General features: G+C 42.9%; 1 protein-coding gene across 2 annotated transcripts in view; it reads right to left on the minus strand.

Annotated features, from left to right (window-relative positions):
- Nucleotides 1–21,246, minus strand: part of atg4b (autophagy related 4B, cysteine peptidase) — a 51,109-nt gene that overhangs the window by 17,952 nt on the left and 11,911 nt on the right. Inside the window, exons 2-3 of one of the 2 annotated variants that reach the window (XM_078410611.1) lie at nucleotides 9,795–9,896; nucleotides 1,226–1,297 (exon numbers count right to left, since the gene is read on the minus strand). In XM_078410611.1, the coding sequence (XP_078266737.1) occupies nucleotides 1,226–1,297; nucleotides 9,795–9,896 (174 nt within the window). The remainder of the gene's footprint in view (nucleotides 1–1,225; nucleotides 1,298–9,794; nucleotides 9,897–21,246) is intronic. The other variant, XM_078410612.1, reaches the window with a different exon arrangement.

Genomic DNA, 21,246 nt, shown 5'->3' on the forward strand with positions numbered 1-21,246 from the left:
AGTCAGCTGCAGTTGTACAGGGCCCTAGTGAGACCGCACCTGGAGTACTGTGTGCAGTTGGTCTCCAAATTTGAGGAAGGATATTCTTGCTATTGAGGGCGTGCAGCGTAGGTTTATTCAGTTAATTCCCGGAATGGCGGGACTGTCATATGTTGAAAGACTGGAGCGACTAGGCTGGTATACACTGGAATTTAGAAGGATAAGAGGGGATCATCGAAACGTATAGGATTATTTAGGGGTTGGACACGTTAGAGGCAGGAAACATGTTCCCAATATTGGGGGAGTCCAGAACCAGGGGCCACAGTTTAAGAATAAGGGATAAGCCATTTAGAACGGTGATGAGGAAAAACTTTTTCAGTCAAAGAGTTGTAAATCTGTGGAATTCTCTGCCTCAGAAGGCAGTGGAGGCCAATTCTCTGAATGCATTCAAGAGAGAGCTAGATAGAGCTCTTAAGAATAGCAGAGTCAGGGGGTATGGGGAGAAGACAGGAATGGGGTACTGATTGAGAATAATCAGCCATTATCACATTGAATGGTGGTGCTGGCTCGAAGGGCAGAATGACCTACTCCTGCACCTATTGTCTATTGTCTATTGTCTAAAAGAGAAGCATAGTTAATGTTTCAGATAAAAGAGTTTTCATCAGAAGTCTGGCGGGAAACATTAACTTTTTTCACTTCACAGATGCTGAGGGTTTCCAGATTTTTAATTTTTTTTAAATTTCAGGTTCGTTTCCCAGAAGGAATGAAGAGACGGAATTTGAAATAACTGAACGTCTCTTGCGTCACAACGGGAACGCAACGGGTCCACGGGTCATCTAGTGACTAATAATATCTGTTTTGTTTAGTTTAGAGATACAGTGTGGAAACAGGCCCATCGGTCCACCGAGTCAGCGCTGACGAGCGATCCCCATACACACACTTGATACAATTTACAATTTTACTAAGCCAATTAACATACAAATCTGTACGTCTTCGGAGAGTGGGAGGAAACCGGAGCTCCCTGGGAAAACCCATGCAGCTAACAGGGAGAACGTATAAACTCCATACAGGCAAGCACCTGTAGTCAGAATCGAAACCAGGTCTCTGGCGCTGTAAGGCAGCAACTCAACCACTGCGCCACCATGCTGCCCTCTTCTTATTTAGTGTTGTTCAATATCTGAACAATGTGCAGAATATTCCTTTACAAACCAATGAGTTTTAGCTGTAAAAGACGATAAGTACCTACCAATAGGAGAGAAATTTTTCCTGTAGGTAAACCAGAGTCGAGAAGTGACGTCTGCAAAGATCTCGTCTTTATCTAATTTAAAAAAGAAGACTCAGAATGAAAGAGCCATTGAACATGGTGATACAGCTCCCATCTCCCCTCTAACCCTTCTATCAAAAACTTTAGATTTATGCCTGCTGGTTTTTCACCCGACTTCTAAGGGAAGTCCTACATATTGACTCTTTTAGGGCCCACACCATAATTTTAAACACCTCAATTAAAACTGATGCCCAATCTCCTAAATTCCAGAGAGAACGACTTTAATTTATGCAATTTTTTCTCATAGCTACAATTTCCCAGCTCTGGCAACATCCTCATAAATCTCCTCCAATGCAAATTACATATTTCTTGTCACATGGTGATCAGAACTATGTGCAGAACTAAAATTCCGGTAAGTACTTTTTTGCACAACTTATCTTTCTTAGCGGCCAGCTATACAGTATCGCATCCAAATTGCTCTTTTAACCACATTCTTGACCTAACCCTATCTCAGCAATGGAACACTATGGACTATCTCTTGCACTATCATGGACACTGGCACTACCACATAATTCTAATTGTGTTGCGCAATAAAGTATAACATGGTGCAAAGTTTTTTTTCTCTTCCAGAATTTATGCATAATTTATATTTCCGTGTGTTTTATGAGTCTATGAGCTTGTGATGCTGCTGCAAGATTTTCATTGTGCTTGTACCTCACTGTAATTGAGCATATGACAATAAACTCAACTTGACCACCCTGCTATCTTTAAGGAACAGTCCAAGTTCCTGGATACTCCTCCATACTACTCGATTTTCTCCTATCTTGTCTTGCCTAGCCTTATCTTGCTTTGTTATGTTTCCCCAAATGCATTAGCTAACACACATCTAGATTTTATTATGTTTGCTACTTTTCTGCCTAACTGACCAGACCATATATATCTCTCTGCAGCTTGATGTTTTCTTCCCCACTGTCTACCAGAGGCCAGATGTTGCATCATTCACGATAGGAAGACTGATTAATGTGTAAATGCGGTCATATCCTGGACCTCTTCTTGGGTTCATTCCGATTACACTATTTACAACAGGGAATGTGGAGCTTCATTTACAATTTAGTCCATTTAACATATAGTTAAATTATTTTTGAATGAGAATGTACAAGGCGTGATTAGTAAATTTACAGATAACGCTAAAATAGATAGTAACGTAGACAGTGAAGATGATTATCAAAAATGACAGTGGGATCTTGATCAGCTGTACAAGTGGGCCGAAGTATGGCTACTCGAGTTTAATTCAGTTAAATGTGAGATGTGGTATTTTGGAAAGTCAAACCAGGATCTTTACAGTTAATAATAGGGCCCAGGGGAATGTTGTTGAGAAGAGAGACATAGGAATACAAGTACACACTTCCCCAGGTAGATGGAGTGGTGAAGAAGGCTTTTGGCATGTTGGCCTGCATCAGGAAATTGAGTGTACAAGTTGGGACATTTTGTTATAGTTGTACAAGACATTGGTGAGCCCAAACATGGAATAGCGTGTTGAGCTCTGGTCAACTAAAGGAAAGACGCCATTAAGCCAAAAACAGTGCAGAGAAGAACTACGAGGATGTTGCCAGGACTCAAGGGACTGAGCTCCAGGGAGAGGTTGGACAGGCTAAGAGTTTATTCCTTGGACCCCGGGAAGCTGAGGGGTGATTTTATAGAGGTGTTCAAAATCATGAGGGAAATACAGAGGGTGAAAGCACAGAGGCTTTTACCCAGGGTAGGGACATCAAGAAGCACAGGGCATAATTTTAAGGTAAGAGTGGAAAGATTTAATAGGAACCAGAATATTGGGTATATGAAACGAGCTTCCAGATGAAGTTTAATGAGCAGGTACAATTATAACATTTAATAGACATTTGAACAGACACATGAATAGGAAAGGGATATGGGCCAAACTTGGGCAAATTGATTAATTTATGAGGCATGACGGCTGACATGGATAAATTGGGCCGAGTGGCCTGTTTCTTTAATGTGGTGACTCGAAGACTCATTCTTGGCAAACTGCCAGATTAAAACAGAAACATTGATTAATAATGCATATAAATGTAACCTGGGATTCAAATTTATGAATTCATTTCAAGGATGTGGGCTGTTATTTAATCGTTACACCTTTAAGTTGAAGAAATTAAATTTGAATTGATTAATTGAAATATAATGCATGGAAACAGGCCCTGAGGCCGACTAAGTCCACACCGGCCAACTATTAACGAATCATTTATGTGCAGTTTCCAAGGAGGAACTTAAACAATTTGACAAAGCAACAATGAAAGAATGGCAATATACATTCAAGTCTTTATACTTATCACTCAAAGGGGACCTTGCAGGTGGAATTAATGGATCATTGCTGTGCATTTAGTACATGCTGCAGCCATGATGGTTTTGGTGCTCGAAAGAGTCAATGTTTAAGGTGTTGATTAAACAATCTATTTCTCCTGAATGGTGTTTACTGTAATTGCAGCTGAAGGCTATTCCACCATATCCCAGATTTGTCCTTTGTACAAAGTAAAGGGTCTTTGGAAAGTCAGGTGAGAAGCATTGCTTAATATTTGGTGCCTGACCTTCACTTGTTACCTTTACATTTATGTGGCTAGACATTTAATTGGTGACCCATTGGAAGCTGATGTCGGGTATATGAAGCATTAATATAACTAAATTAAATGTCAGGAGAAACTGCTTAGCCAGTACTGCCCAGCATTTGCAAGGCATTTGTGTTATTGATCAATCAAAACCTGAATGTTATCCACACTGCAGACACGCACAAATTGTTTCACTAATTGAGATGAAAGTGAAAATGAACACATAGCTCAGCACAGTGGCGCAGCAGTAGAGTTGCTGCTTTACAGCTCCAGTGACCTGGGTTTGATCCTGACCTAGGGTGCTGTCTGTACGGAATTTGTAAATTCTCCCAGTGACCATGTGGGTTTTATCCGGGTGCTCCGGTTTCCTCCCACATTCCAGAGATGTGCAAGTTTGTCAGTGAATTGGCTTCTGTAAAATTCTCCCCAGTGTGTATGATAGAAGTAATGTAAGGGGGATTAATAATATATTGCTTTATTCGTCCCACACCAGGGAAATTTACAATTTGTTGGTCTGTGCGGATTCAATGGGCTGAAGGGCCCGTTTTCACACTGTATCTTTAAACTAAACATGCCATTATTAGGAAACATTCCCATTTCTGACCTCATGATGGAGTAAAGGTCATTGATGAAACGAATTAAGATAGTTGAACTAAGGAAAATGTGCTGTGGAACTCCTCCTGTCATGTCCTGTTGTAGCTGGGAACTGGGATTTGATCTGGAAGCCTAGTATTTTGAAGTTAGCTGAACAGTGGGAAATTTGGAGAAAATTCCAAGTCACTACAAAATGAAAGACTTGCTCCCCTCAGAAAAATGCATGGCCCACGGGTGGGGACCCTCCATCAAGCCTTTCAGGCCAGACTCCAATTGGTGCTCAAATATCATTTGCTGGCATTGCACAAGCTTTCTTTAGACCTTGCAGCCAAATGGTCTTATATCAGTTCAGTAGAACGGTTTGTGTATGCTCGGTATGATCCCAGCAAATGGAGATTTGGCATGAATTGCACTAACCAATTTTGCTACAGTTCCCTGATGCCAAACTTGGTCAAATATTGCCTCAATGTCACTCTGACTGCACCTATGGAATATATGTCCTTTTGTGTGTTCGGTTTACCCAACTTTAGAGGGGTCTGGTGCTCTGTGATTCCAGTAAAAGTCAATCTGAGCTTCTGATTAGTATGGTTCAATCGCGCTTTTAGTGACCAATGACCTTGAGAACAGGGATGATAATTTGACTTTGTTCATTTCATCGACATGACATTGTTAGACAATTATTTTCTCTGTCGAGTGAACATCTGTGCTGTAACTATACCAGGGCATCTTTGCTAAGGGAATGGCTAGATCTGCAATTCAAGTTTTCAGCATTTCAATCACCAGGCATCAAGTCGACTCTTTCTGGATCCAATGCATTAAAATCAAGTCAAGTCAAGTCAAGTCAAATTTATTTGTCACATACACATGGCAATGTCTGCGGGTTGTGCACAAAAAGAATTACAGTTACAGCATATAAATAAAGTTAATAAGTTACTAAACATAGCACAAAAAGTGTCGACAAAAATTTAGTCTCTGGGGTTATAAAAATTGACAGTCCTGATGGCCTGTGGGAAGAAGCTCCGTCTCATCCTCTCCGTTTTCACAGCGTGACAGCGGAGACGTTTGCCTGACCGTAGCAGCTGGAACAGTCCGTTACTGGGGTGGCAGGGGTCCCTCATGATCTTGCTTGCTCTGGATCTGCACCTCCTGATGTATAGGTCCTGCAGGGGGACGAGTGTAGTTCCCATGGTGCGTTCTGCCGAACGCACTACTCTCTGCAGGGCCATCCTGTCCTGGGCAGAGCTGTTCCCAAACCAGACTGTAATGTTGCCGGACAGGATGCTCTCTACAGCCCCAGAGTAGAAGCAATGAAGGATCCTCAGCGACACTCTGAATTTCCTCAGTTGTCTAAGGTGGTAAAGGCGCTGCTTAGCCTTACCCACCAGTGCGGCAATGTGCGTTGCCCACGTCAGATCCTCTGCGATGCGGACTCCCAAGTATTTGAAACTGCTCGCCCTATCCACAATAGACCCATTTATCTCGAGTGGCGTGTACGTCCTTGGATGTTTAGCCCTTCTGAAGTCCACAATCAGCTCCTTTGTTTTAGTGACATTCAAGAGGAGGCTATTGTCCTGACACCAGAGTGCCAGATCAGCCACCTCCTCCCGGTAGGCCTTCTCATCGTTGTCGGAGATCCGGCCCACCACCACAGTGTCATCAGCAAACTTGATGATGGAGTTTGAGCTGAACCTGGCCCCACAGTCATGTGTGTACAGGGAGTACAGTAGGGGGCTAAGGACGCAGCCATGGGGGGATCCTATGTTCAGGGTGAGGGAGCTAGATGTGTGTTCCCCCATCCTGACCACTTGGGGCCTGGCAGTGAGAAAGTCCAGGACCCAGGCACACAGAGGGGTGCTAAGCCCCAGTTCCAGCAGCTTCTCAACCAGTCTGCTGGGGACTATTGTGTTGAATGCTGAACTAAAGTCAATGAACAGCATCCTCACATAGCCCCCCTGGCTGTCCAGATGAGAGAGAGCGGTGTGTAGAACCTGGGAGACCGCATCATCCGTTGACCTGTTCGGACGGTATGCGAACTGTAGTGGGTCCATGTTGCGAGGAAGGAGGGCGCAGATGTGCTTCTTAACTAGCCTCTCAAAGCATTTCATGACAACCGAGGTGAGGGCCACCGGTCGGTAGTCATTTAAACACGCTGGAGAGGCATTCTTTGGCACCGGTACAATGATGGATCTTTTGAAGCATGCAGGGACCACGGACTTTGCCAAGGAGAGGTTGAATATTGTGGTGAGCACTGGAGCAAGCTGAGTAGCACAAGACTTTAGTACTCGCCCAGATATACCGTCTGGGCCTCCAGCTTTCCTCGTGTTCACACGCGTCAGAGCCCACCTCACCTCATGCTCGGACACCGAGAATGTGTGCACATCCCCGGCGGTGGATCCCCCTCCAGCCTCGCTAGCCAGTGCCCCTTCGGTGCTGTTTTTAGACGGCGAGATGGTGGTGTTACCCGTCTCAAACCGTGCGTAAAAAGAGTTCAGGTCATCAGCTAAGGAGGAGCCGGCACTTCCGGTTGAGGGGGTGCTGGACCTGTAGCTAGTTATAGTCCGTAGCCCCTGCCAAAGGTGCCTGGTGTCCTGCTGCTCCATCTGTGACTCCATCTTGTCCCGGTACCTCTTTTTTGCATCCTTCACTGCCCTTCGCAGTCGGTAGGACTCTCCCTTGTAGTCGTCCATGTTGCCGGATGCCAGGCCGGAGTTGTAAGCAGCGGTGCGAGCATTCAAGGCCACGCGAATAGACCTGTCCACCCAGGGTTTTTGGTTAGGGAAGATACTGACCCTTACCGTGGGGATGATGGTATCGGCTATTGTGGCAATGAAGTCCGTAACCACTTCCGCAAACTCATTTACGTCTCTGGAACTTGCTTGGAACATGTTCCAGTCGACTTCGCTCAGTGCATCCTGCAGCATGGCCTCTGAATGGTCAGCCCACCGCTTTACGTCCCTCGTCACTGTCGCTTCCCGTACTATCCGTTGTTTGTACTCCGGCAGCAGGAAAATGGCAGCGTGGTCAGATTTCCCAAAAGGAGGGAGAGAAACGGCCTTGTAGCCTTTCCTGAACGGCGTGTAGCAGTGGTCCAAAGTTCTTTCCCCCCTGGTGACACACGTGATGTGTTGGTAGAAGTTGGGCATGACCTTTTTGAGATTTCCCCTATTGAAGTCTCCAGCCACCAGCACAGCCGCATCAGGGTTCTTGTTTTGGTGTTGACACAACACATCGTGTAGGGTGGACAGTGCCACGTCGGTGTCCGCATGACGTGGGATATAGACGGCTGTGATGATCACCGAGCTGAACTCCCGGGGTAGGTAGAATGGTCGGCATAAGATAGTTAGATGTTCCAGGTCCGGCGAGCAGGAACGAGAAAGCGTCTTAATATTCCCAGGATATACCTTGTTTTATGTTTGTTGATGATGGAATAGCAGCAATTACAAGGATAATTAGAGATTTGCTCCAAGTTGAAGATATATAATCAATAACAGTGAGGATCTCATGTGGAAGCTGAGGTGAATTATTTATTTGGTACTTCTGGCTGAATCTTATTCAGCCATGTTCAGCCAGAAGAGCTGAATAGGTGATCCATATCCACTTCCCCAAGATTTTCATCATCCCAGAAGCCGGTCTCCAGCCAAATTGATCGTGTTTAGCATTCTGGGCACTGTTAACAGTGATGGCCCCTCCTGTTTTATTGCCTGCCATCATTCATGGCTAAATGTGACAGGAGAGCAGTGTTTCAATCTGATCAAATGGTTCCAACATTGCTCAACTCTGTCTATTGTATGCTGTTTTTTATCTTTGATTAGCACGCACCTGATCCTGTGTTACAGTTGAGTTGAGTTCAGTTTATTGTCACATACTCCGAGATACAGTGAAAAGCTTTGGTTGCGTGCGTACCAGTCAGCGGAAAGACAATACATGATTACAATTGAGCCATCCGCAGTGCACTGATACACCTTCATTTTTAGCTATGCTCCCTTGGTGTGGCCCCTGTCATGCCTTTCTACATTTCTCATTGAATTAGGATTGATTTCCTGGCTTAATAGTAAAGGCAGAATGAGGGATATCCCAGGACAAAAAGTCATACTTGTGATGTACATTTCTAGGGCTGCTGATGTCTCAACAAAACCTGTGTGCCAACTACTTCTCTCACTTTTAACTATTGTTACTATCATGGAACTGATGAGGGAATTTAGAATCAGGCCAAATATACTCTGGATAGACAGATGTTAATTATGGATTGAGATCAGTATTTTTTTTAAATCTTGTTATGGTGAATCTTTTGGAATTCTCAATGGCTAATACATTTAATCTGAGATAGATTCTTGGTTTGCAAATGGCTCAAAAGGTTATGATGAACAGACAAGCAAGTGCTGAGGCCAACAATCAGATTAACCATATGTGTAGGAAAGAACTGCAGATGCTGGTTTAAATCAAAATCTGAGGAAGAGTCTCGACCCGAAACGTCACCCATTCCTTCTCTCCAGAGATGCTGCCTTTCCTGCTGAGTTACCCCAGCATTTTGTATCTATCAGATTAACCACGATTGACTGAATGGTGATACAGACTCCATGGGTCAAATGGTATATAATTGCTTCCGCTTCTTATATTCTCTCTCCTGTCACCATGTAGAGGGTGACAGAAGAAAGTTCAATAAAAACTTACAAAATTGAATGGATAAAATTGAGGAGAAAAATAATATGCTGTTATGGGGAAAAATACAACTTGAGTAATATATAATAAATCACCCTGATACAAGGCCATCCAGACAATTAATAACTTCATCTGTGCTCCATTATTCTATGAAGAAGTGAAATCTGCCTATGGATTCAAATTAAGCCCACTAATCACAGCATATAAATTTAAAATAGTGATGAGTAAAATTAAAAATGAACAGATATCAATAAAACTTATTTTGCTATGAAGAATGAAAACATTTGGAATAATTGATCAGAAAAATCTGCATATTAGTTGTCTAAATTCAGATGGCAGCGCTGAGCCTTTCCAAATACTTCAATAATGAATCAAATTCAGCTTGCTGTACAAAAAATTACAATGCAGTTAAGTTCTAATCAATACTTTCCTCCTTTAAATAACTGCTTGAAAAGAGAAATGGAGTTTCAATGTCTGGCTGAAACCCTTTGATGATTAGTGTTGTAAGAATGTTCTAACACAGCTACTCTCACCCAGCATCTACTTCATTTCCAACAAAAAAAACGATGCTTAAGAGGTAATCAGCAGAAACCCTCCCAGCCTACTGCTAAAAACAAACCAGCTCCTAACAACTCCTCTCCCTGGCTACTTACAAACAACTTTCCCACCCTTTATCCTACCTGTGATTGCACTGTACTTGGTTCCTAAAATCCAAACTGGTTCTTTTGTTTCCGGAAAGTCTTCAAAATCGCCAAACCTCAAAGTATCGTATGTTAGAGTAGCTGCAAAGGAATGACATCAGATAATGACAGTATCAACCAAAGACATTTTTTCAATTCTATTGCCCGGTTGTCAAACTTTCCTACCTGAACACAGTAACCCATGTTATAATCACAAAACATGACAGTTTGCCAGTTTCTTATTTTATTTGTAACTTGGATGAGGTATTAAAGCCATGGATGATGGGTCCGAAAAGATAAAGCCTGAATGAAGGGGATCACATTCAGATGGCATTGAGGAGGGGGGACACTATATCAGCAAAGAGAACATCAGGAGGATTACAGTGGTAAAAAACTATCACAGGCTTTCACAAAACTATACAGAAAAGTCATATGGTCATGAGGTCAGAAGTGATAGGAGCAGAATCAGGCCATTCAGACCATCCGCCATTCAATCATCTATCTCTTCCTCCTAACCCCATTGTCTTGCCTTCTCCCCATAACCCTTGACACCCATATTAATCAAGAATCTATCTATTTCTGCCTTTAAAATATCTATTGACTTGGTAGGGAGTGAACAGGTAACAAAAAGCAAAATGGAAAATTAAAAATAAAATGATACAGCTAGGATCATGGGTCGACTGAAAAAAGTCTCAGGGAAGAGACATTTTGGGAAAAAGAGAGACACAGGGCACCCAAAGCAGTGCAACACGGGCTCAGAGAGGGGCACTGGGCACAGGGAGCAGCCAATTAGTTGCAGGGCACCTGGAGCTGCGCAGCACGGTGAGCAGTGTGCACTGTGAAATTATGCATCTCACGCAGCTATCACCGCATGGAGCACACGGAACAGTGGGGCACGGGGCATGCGGAACAGCAGGGCACGCGGAACAGAGGGGCGCACAGAACAGCGGGGCACGGGCGCATCTTCTTAATTCCCAGGCTGAATGATTATGTTGCTGGATAACCCACCATGGCAAATTGGGGATTCATGACAAAGAAAATGACCACAAGCAAAATGTTGCAAGAACTCAGCTGATGCGTTAACATCTTTCAAAGGGAACCTAAAGTGTCTATCCCGGCACTTTAGGCACCAAAGGTAGCTCCAGTTATTTTTTAAAGCCTTCTAAGCACTTGGAAATGGACAATGAAACTGCTTTTCTAGGATAATACTACTTCTCCATTTCGCTAGTGAAGCCATATTTTAACTCTTGCCAAGGACACAGAATTTAGAGTTTTGCAGATACTGGGTAGATTGATCTAAGAGCTCCATTGAGGCATTACTCAATGACAGTCAGTGGCCACATTCCTGTTTGAGTCAGATGGTCATAACAACATTATCCAAACTAACACTCCAATGCTGCATTGTCAGAGCAGCATCCATATTCCCACACAACATAGGTGAAGGCCACTCAGCTCATTTAAGGCTATGCCAGCTCACATTACAATCCCATTCCCCCCATTATTTTCCAAGTAACCTGTCTTTTCAACCAATTACCCCCAACCCCTCACCTACACTCAGGGCATTTACAGTGGCCAATTATTAACTGACCAGGCTTTAATGATATTGTGAGGAATACAGAGCACCTGGATGAAAACCAGAGCTCACAAGGAGAATGTGCAAACTCCACATGGACAGCACTGGAGGTCGACTATCAAACTTAGGTCGCTGAGTTTTGAGGCAGCAGCTTCACTAGCCACTGTGCTGCCCACGTCTGATCAGAAGTCTGTTTTCTCAGGTGAATACAAAATAATCCACAAGTTTATTTTAAAGAAGTAAAATCTATGTAGACACCATTCAATGCCCTACCTTCATTATTCATTTTCATCATCTGCTCAAAAAACTCGACCACATCTGGAAGTCACAACTTCCTCCACGTTAAGCCATGTCGACTATCCCTGCAAAGCCCATGCTTTTACAAATACAAGAAAATTCTATCCCCAGGAGACTTCTCCAATAAATCCTTAAAAACCTTTAAAACCTTCCTAATGAATATAATAAATAATTTTCTCAGATTTTATTAGGATGTATTCATTAACAAACTAAAATGAAAACATGACAAAGGAATAATTTGAGTAAAGTTCTTGATTTGAATAGTTCACATTATCCTTTTTTTAGAAATTAATTTGCAATTGGTCTACAAATTTTAATCAGCGCAAGAAATAAAAGTCAATAAACTGCAGATGATGGAAATTTGCAATGAAAGCAGAAAATGCTAGAAATATTTGATAGCTCAGGCTGCCTGTTCTGCCGAACGTTTGCAGCATTTTCTATTATTGTATCAGTTCAAATTTCTTCTGCTAGGTTTATGTGTACAAGCCAGTTGCAAGAAATTTGAACTGAGGTGGAATAAACTGAGCAATAATGTCAGTAAAAGTGTTTCACTGAGAGGAAATGCACACTAAATTGATTGTTATACAGCACTGGGTAACCACCCTCCCAGTTGAGTTATTATATTTGGCCTTTTACATTTTTATTGTGAAATGTAGACATCTTCCTATGGAGGGCAACAGAAATATTGATTTTGCAGATTAGTTTTGAACTTTATAACCCTCCTACTTGCAACTCACTCCCCCCCACCCCCCCCCCCCCCCCCAATCCATCTTCACCTGCAGCGTCCTCTGGTTCTGCTGTCTCAGAAGGTCTATGTAAGGGTGTAAGGGATGTGTAGATCACAATATAGATTCATCATTCATCTGGCCCACATGTACTGTGGTATTAAGGCTGCTTTATGTCTTTGAATAAGACATGAATCTCCAGAGCACCAATTCAAAATCCTTTTAAACTGCACAATGTAACACCAGACAGTTCCCTGCTTTGACTCTTTAAAAATAACTAAATATAACCACAAATATTAGCCAGAACTTACACTTCCATTGCTTGTAAAATCTGGTTCATCATGTTGATATCATGAAATTCACAACAGAAACCTGGATCTCTGTCCTTCCGATGATAGTAAATTGATAGCTCCTACACCTGAAGGCTAGGAATGCATTCCTCACATCTCTTTCACTCACGAATCAAATTACAGACTTCCGTGCTGTTATTCTCTTTAATGAGACATTGTCCAGGGTGGATGGCTTAACAGATACAGCAATTAACGCTCAACTTTAATAACCTCAATTTAGTAGACATAAGCAATAATTGGATTTGGTATTTGCAGTAAAATGTTTTGACAGCAATGTCTGACATTCTATTTAATGTTCCCCTTCTAATCAGTAATGAACAAAAATTAAATAACCACATTCCATTAAAAAATTATACTAATAACATGAAAGCAAAAGAAACCTTTCTTGAGGTAGTTCATCGGCTTACATTATCGACCACAGAGCTTTTTTTTTTAAATTGACAAGTTAGAAGTAAACAGAGGGAATACAACATCTAATCTTGAAGCACTTCACATTGCACTTGTAAAATCTCAATTTTAACACCTGTGATCAGAAGGTCTAGTGTAGGAAGGAACTGCAGATGCTGGTTTAAACTAAAGATAGACACAAAATGCTAGAGTAACTCAGTGGGACATGCAGCATTTCTGGAGAGAAGGAATGGGTGATGTTTCGGGTCGAGACCCTTCTTCAGACTGATGTCGGGGAGAGGGAGATACATAGATAAGGAAGTGCAAGGTGTGAAAACAGGTCAAGGAAAATGTAGAATAGATCATTGTTGCCTGGGAGAAGGTAACAACAAAGCAAATTGAGATAAAATGTACTCGGAGACAGTCAGATTGGTCAGAGAACTAGGGAAGGAGGAGGGATGGAGAGAAGGGGAAAACAAGGGTTACTTGAAGTTAGAGAAGTCAATGGTCGTGCCGCTGGGATATAAGCTGCCAGGCGAAATATGAGGTTCTGTTCCTCTAATTTGCGCTGTGCCTCACTCTGACAATGGAGGAGGCCCAGGACCGAAAGGTCAGTGTGGGAATGGGAAGGGGAGTTAAAGTGTTTAGCAACCAGGAGATTAGGTAGGTTTAAGCGGACTGAGCGGATGTTTTCAGCAAAACGATCGCCAAGCCTGCGCGTGGTCTCGCCAATATACAGGAGTCCACACCTGGAACAGCGGATACAGTAGATGAGGTTGGAGGAGGTGCAAGTAAACCTCTGCCTCACCTGAAAAGACTGTCAGGGTTCTTGGACGGAGTCGAGGGGGGAGGTCTAGGGACAGGTGTTGCATCTCCTGTAGTTGCAGGGGAAAGTACCTGGGGAGCGGGGTGGGAAGGGACGAGTTGACCAGGGAGTTGCGGAGGGAACAGTCTCTGCGGAAAGCGGAAACGGGTGAAGATGGGAAGATGTGGCTGGTGGTGGGATCCTGGTGGAGGTGGCGAAAATGTCGGAGGATTATGTGCTGTATGCAACGGCTGATGGGATGAAAAATGAGGACAAGGGGGACTGTTAGCAGATAATGCTGGAAATATTTCCAGATAGCACTTATGTTGAGCGAAATAGAACTCCAACGTTATAAATTGCCGAGGTGACCAAGAGACTGAGTGACACAAGTAGGGTAGTGATGTAGGAAGGCACTGTAGATGCTGGTTTAAACTGAAGATAGACACAAAATGCTGGAGTAACTCAGCGAGACAGGCAGCATCTCTGGATAGAAGGAATGGGTGACGTTTTGGGTCGAGTCCTGTCTGAAGAACGGTCTTGACGTGAAAAGTCACCCATCCCTTTCATCCAGGGATGCTGCCTGTCCCACTGAGTTACTCCAGCAATTTGTGAATATCTATAGTAGGGTAGTGATGATGGTTTAAACTTGTCAAATACAGGTGACCCCGTGTAGCAGATGACATTTTTTTTTAAAGTAAAATAGCTAAAAAAGAGAAAATTGCCGGAACCTTGGGAAACAAACCACAGCATATGCTAGATATCCCAAAACGAAAAAAAAGTTGGTAATATTCAGAAGGTTAAGCAGTATCTGCAGGCAGATAAAAAGAGAGTTCATATTGAGATTATTATTGATATTGACTATTGACTATTGAGATTATGACCTTTAGTGTTGGAAGGAACTGCAGATGCTGGTTTAAACCGAAGATAGACACAAAAAGCTGGAGTAAGTCAGCAGGTCAGGCAGCATCACTGGAGAAAAGGAATAGGTGTCGTTTCAGGTTGAGCTTCTTCAGACCGAGTGTCAGGCGAAAGGGAAACGAGATATATAGACAGTGATATAGAGAGATATAGAACAAATGAATGAAAGACATTGAGGCCAAACGCAAATTGGAAGAACAGCACCTCATATTTCGCCTGGGCAGCTTACAATCCAACAGTATATTGATTTCTCTAACTTCAAGTAACCCTTGCTTTCCCTCCCTCTCCCACCCTAGTTCTCCCACTCTGATTAATTTTATTGTTTGTATGCCTTATTGTCACCTTCCCTTCAGCCAACAATGACCATTCTACATATCCTTGATCATCGTCTGCTTTGTTCTATCGTTTTCACACCTAACATTCTCTTTGTACCCAGCAATATCTCCAGTTTCCTTTTCCTCTGACTCAGTCTGAGGAAAGGTCTCACCCTGAAACGTCACCCATTCCTTCTCTCCAGAGATGCGGCTTGTTCCGCTGAGTTACTCCAGCATTTAGTGTCTATCTTCGGTGTAAACCAGCATCTGCAGTTCCTTCCTACACGAGTAGGTGATATTTTGGGTCGGACCCTTCTTCAGACTGGTTGCAGAGAAGGCAAGAAAGAATGCTGGGAAAGAGGATTAGCTGGACAGAGTCTGGCCGGTAATGGGCAAGCAGCGGCAATGGTTTTATTTGATGGGAAAGGGAGTGGGGAAGAAAGGGGAGGGAGGTTAGGGGGAGAAAGGAGAGAGGAAATGGGTGTATTTGTGGGTAGTTACCTGAAGTTAGAGAATACAATGTTCATGGGTTGTAACTTACCCAAGCAGAATATATAGTGCTGTTCCTCCACTGTTCCTATAGTGCTGAGGCCTTTGTGTGTGGCCTCATTCTGGCATTGGAAGAAGCCCAGGACAGAAAGCTCAGTATTGGAATGGGAATGGGAGGGAAAGTAGTGAGCCACCACGAGATCCAGTAGACCTTGGTGGACCGAGCGCAAGTGTTGGGCAAAGCAGTCACTGGGAGTAAGCTTGGTCTCGCCAATATACAAGAAGCCATATCAGGAACATGAGGTTAGAGAAGATGCATGTGAACCACTGTCTCACCTGGAATCTCTATAAATATATGTATTCAATATATGTATGTAAATAAATGTAGGTGGGTTAGTTAGTAAGTTTGCAGGCGACACCAAGATTGCTGGAGTTGCAGACAGTGAGGAAGGCTGTGGAAGTATACAGCATGATATAGATCAACTACAGAAATGGGCAGAGAAATGGCAGATGGAGTTTAATCTGAGCAATTGTGAAGCGTTGCACTTTGGGTGGTTGAATGCAAGGGGAAGATATATGGTTTGATGGCAAAACCCTGGTCAACATGGATGTGAAGACGGATTTTGGAGTCCAGGTCCATAGCTTCCCAAAGGTAGCAACACGTAAATAAACAGGTAAAGAAGTCACATGATATGCTCATCTTCATTGATTAGAGCATTGAGTACAAGAGTCAGGAAGTCGTGATGCAGATCTATAAGACCTTGGTTGAGTCAGTTTGGAGTATTTCATGTGGTCTTGTTGCCCCATTACAAGGAAGATGGGGAGGCTTTGGAGAGGTTGGAGAAGAGGTTTACCAGAATGCTGCCTGGATTAGGAGGTATTAGCTACAAGGAGAGATTGGACAAACTTGGATTGTTTTCTCTTGAACAGCAGAGGTTGAGGGAAGTACAGTATATTAAATTATGAAAGGCATAGACAGGGGTGACATAATCTTTTCCCAGGGTGGAAATGTCAAAGACTAGAAGGCATAATTTTAAGGTGAGAGGGTCAACGTTTTAATAAGTGCAGAGCAGATTTTTTTCAAACACAGGAGCTAGTGGCTACCTCTATCACCATCCATGCCAGGGATGGTGGTGGAGGCAGATACGATAAAGGTGTTTAAGAGATTTTTAGATGGACACATAGACATGCAGGAAATGGAAGGGTATGGATCATGTGAAGCAGATGAGGTTAGTTTGTGTTCGGCACAGATATTTTGGGCCCACTTTTATGCTGTAGTTTTCTATGTTCTATGTCAACAGTAATAATGTCAAAATAAGTCAAGATTATTATCTTATGCACAAGCACAGTGAGGTACAGGTACAATGAAAATCTTGTTTGCAGCAGCATCACAGGCTCATACTCAGAGAATATACAAAAACATAAATTATACATAAATTACACATAAAACTCTGCAAGACAGTTAAAAGAAAAAAAAACGATGTAATAAAAGCAAGACATTCGTGCAAAACACCATTATAAAATGAACAAGTCCACAGTAATGCTCTCCCGAACCACTGGAATCAGCACAAATCTGAAGAGAAATATTTACCATTCGGTATAATGTGTTTCTTGGGAACTACGGCTCACTACACATTATACAAGAATCTCACAGCACAGAATCATTCATCTCCTAAAGGGCAAAGCTGTCAGGCAAAATTGGAATTAAACTATAGACAACCTTGATGATTTGAATGTTTCCTGGGTACACACCCGCCAAGGGAAATATCAGGCAGCCAAAGCCAGAGCTCTCTGGAAAGCAAGTTATAGCAGAACATAAGGTTTTAAGATCAATGTCTTGTTTATAACAGAAATGGAAATCAGGCCACATATTTGAAAATCAGGAGTTTTTTAAAAAAACGCATAGAAATTGCCTGTGCAAAACTGAATCTAGACTCTTGACGTAACAGGATACTTAACAGGATAACATTTTGCATATAAGTAATAGGAGTAGGATATTTCACACGATCATGTTGATCTTCTACCTGAACATAATTTTACTGCCAATATCCTCATGTCCCTCAATTTATTTAACATCCATAAATCGACAGTCCCTTGCTCCAAAAATAAACGTTAAAGATTTCTGCATTTAACAAAATATGGATTTTTTTTTCTCACAATTTTGTCTGAATTGTCCAAGATCATAAAGAACTTACTCGCATTTAAAAATGTCTTGGGCGGAGGTGTTTAATTTAGTTTATTTTTGTCAAATGTATCAACGTACAGTGAAAAAACGTCCACCTTGCACAGATAACGGACTGTGCACTATCCATTAAAGATGGTTCAAATGTCTCCAATAAGATAGATGAGAGGTCAGGACCACAATCTAGCTGATGAGAGGACTGTCCCCGAGTCTGAAGGTATATTTTTTCACACCTCTGTACCTCTCGTCTGATGGGAGAGGGAAGTAGAGGCAGTGAGCAGGGTAAAACTGGTCCTGGATTATGCCGGTAGCCATGCAAGGCAGTGTGAAGTGTAGATGGTGTCAATAGACAATAGACAATAGACAATAGACAATAGGTGCAGGAGTAGGCCATTCAGCCCTTCGAGCCAGCACCGCCATTCAATGCGATCATGGCTGATCACTCTCAATCAGTACCCCGTTCCTGCCTTCTCCCCATACCCCCTCACTCCGCTATCCTTAAGAGCTCTATCCAGCTCTCTCTTGAAAGCATCCAACGAACTGGCCTCCACTGCCTTCTGAGGCAGAGAATTCCACACCTTCACCACTCTCTGACTGAAAAAGTTCTTCCTCATCTCCGTTCTAAATGGCCTACCCCTTATTCTTAAACTGTGGCCCCTTGTTCTGGACTTCCCCCAACATTGGGAACATGTTTCCTGCCTCTAATGTGTCCAATCCCCTAATTATCTTATATGTTTCAATAAGATCCCCCCTCATCCTTCTAAATTCCAGTGTATACAAGCCTAATTGCTCCAGCCTTTCAACATACGACAGTCCCGCCATTCCGGGAATTAACCTAGTGAACCTACGCTGCACGCCCTCAATAGCAAGAATATCCTTCCTCAAATCTGGAGACCAAAACTGCACACAGTACTCCAGGTGCGGTCTCACCAGGGCCCGGTACAACTGTAGAAGGACCTCTTTGCTCCTATACTCAACTCCTCTTGTTATGAAGGCCAACATTCCATTGGCTTTCTTCACTGCCTGCTGTACCTGCATGCTTCCTTTCAGTGACTGATGCACTAGGACACCCAGATCTCGTTGAACATCCCCTCTTCCTAACTTGACACCATTCAGATAATAATCTGCCTTTCTATTCTTACTTCCAAAGTGAATAACCTCACACTTATCTACATTAAACTGCATCTGCCATGTATCCGCCCACTCACACAACCTGTCCAAGTCACCCTGCAGCCTTATTGCATCTTCCTCACAATTCACACTACCCCCCAGCTTAGTATCATCTGCAAATTTGCTAATGGTACTTTTAATCCCTTCATCTAAGTCATTAATGTATATCGTAAATAGCTGGGGTCCCAGCACCGAACATTGCGGTACCCCACTGGTCACTGCCTGCCATTCCGAAAGGGACCCATTTATCCCCACTCTTTGCTTTCTGTCTGTCAACCAATTTTCTATCCATGTCAGTACCCTACCCCCAATACCATGTGCCCTAATTTTGCCCACTAATCTCCTATGTGGGACCTTGTCGAAGGCTTTCTGAAAGTCGAGGTACACCACATCCACTGACTCTCCCCTGTCAATTTTCCTAGTTACATCCTCAAAAAATTCCAGTAGATTTGTCAAACATGATTTCCCCTTCGTAAATCCATGCTGACTCGGAACGATCCTGTTACTGCTATCCAAATGCTCAGCAATTTCGTCTTTTATAATTGACTCCAGCATCTTCCCCACCACTGATGTCAGACTAACTGGTCTATAATTACCCGTTTTCTCTCTCCCTCCTTTCTTAAAAAGTGGGATAACATTTGCTATCCTCCAATCCACAGGAACTGATCCTGAATCTATAGAACATTGAAAAATTATCTCCAATGCTTCCACTATTTCTACAGCCACCTCCTTAAGTACCCTGGGATGCAGACCATCAGGCCCTGGGGATTTATCAGCCTTCAGTCCCATCAGTCTACCCAAAACCATTCCCTGCCTAATGTGGATTTCCTTCAGTTCCTCCATCACCCTAGGTTCTCCGGCCCCTAGAACATTTGGGAGATTGTGTGTATCTTCCTCAGTGAAGACAGATCCAAAGTAACGGTTTAACTCGTCTGCCATTTCTTTGTTCCCCATAATAAATTCCCCTGCTTCTGTCTTCAAGGGACCCACATTTGCCTTGACTATTTTTTTCCTCTTCACGTACCTAAAAAAACTTTTGCTATCCTCCTTTATATTATTGGCTAGTTTACCCTCGTACCTCATCTTTTCTCCCCGTATTGCCTTTTTAGTTAACTTTTGTTGCTCTTTAAAAGAGTACCAATCCTCTGTCTTCCCACTCTTCTTTGCTATGTTATACTTCCTCTCCTTAATTTTTATGCTGTCCTTGACTTCCCTTGTCAGCCACAGGTGTCTCTTACTCCCCTTAGAGTCTTTCCGCCTCTTTGGGATAAATTGATCCTGCAACCTCTGCATTATTCCCAGGAATACCTGCCATTGCTGTTCTACCGTCTTCCCTGCTAGGGCCTCCTTCCAGTCAATTTTGGCCAGATCCTGCCTCATGCCTCTGCAATCCCCTTTGCTATACTGTAATACCGACACTTCCGATTTTCCCTTCTGCCTTTCCATTTGCAGAGTAAAACTTATCATGTTGTGATCACTGCCTCCTAATGGCTCTTTTACCTCTAGTCCCCTTATCAGATCAGGATCATTACACAACACTAAATCCAGAATTGCCTTCTCCCTGATAGGCTCCAATACAAGCTGTTCTAAGAATCCATCTCGAAGGCACTCTACAAACTCTCTTTCCTGGGGTCCATTTCCAACCTGATTTTCCCAGTCTACCTGCATGTTGAAATCTCCCATAACCACCGTAGCATTACATTTGTGACACGCCAATTTTATCTCCTGATTCAACTTGCACCCTATGTCGAGGCTACTGTTTGGGGGCCTATTGATAACTCCCATTAGGGTCTTTTTACCCTTACAATTCCTCATTTCTATCCATACTGATTCAACATCTCCTGATTCTATGTCACCCCTTGCAAGGGAATGAATATCATTCCTTACCAGCAGAGCAACCCCACCCCCTCTGCCCACCTGTCTGTCTTTTCTATAAGTTGTGTACCCCTGAATATTCAATTCCCAGCCCTGGTCCTCTTGTAGCCATGTCTCAGTGATCCCTACATCATCATACTTGCCCATGACTAACTGAGCCTCAAGCTCATCCACTTTATTTTTTATACTACGCGCATTTAAGTACAACACTTTAACTTCTGTATTTACCTCCCCTCTCACATCGGTCACAAATGGCCCTGCCCTTAATCTCTTTTCCCCTCTAGAACTTCTGTTCCCATTCTTCTGAGAGTCTTCTGCAATATCTCTTGTATTCCCTTTAACCTCATCTTCATATTCACAATTTGTT

Source organism: Rhinoraja longicauda, chromosome 13 (genome assembly GCF_053455715.1).
Source record: "Rhinoraja longicauda isolate Sanriku21f chromosome 13, sRhiLon1.1, whole genome shotgun sequence".
NCBI classification, from domain to species: domain Eukaryota; kingdom Metazoa; phylum Chordata; class Chondrichthyes; order Rajiformes; family Arhynchobatidae; genus Rhinoraja; species Rhinoraja longicauda.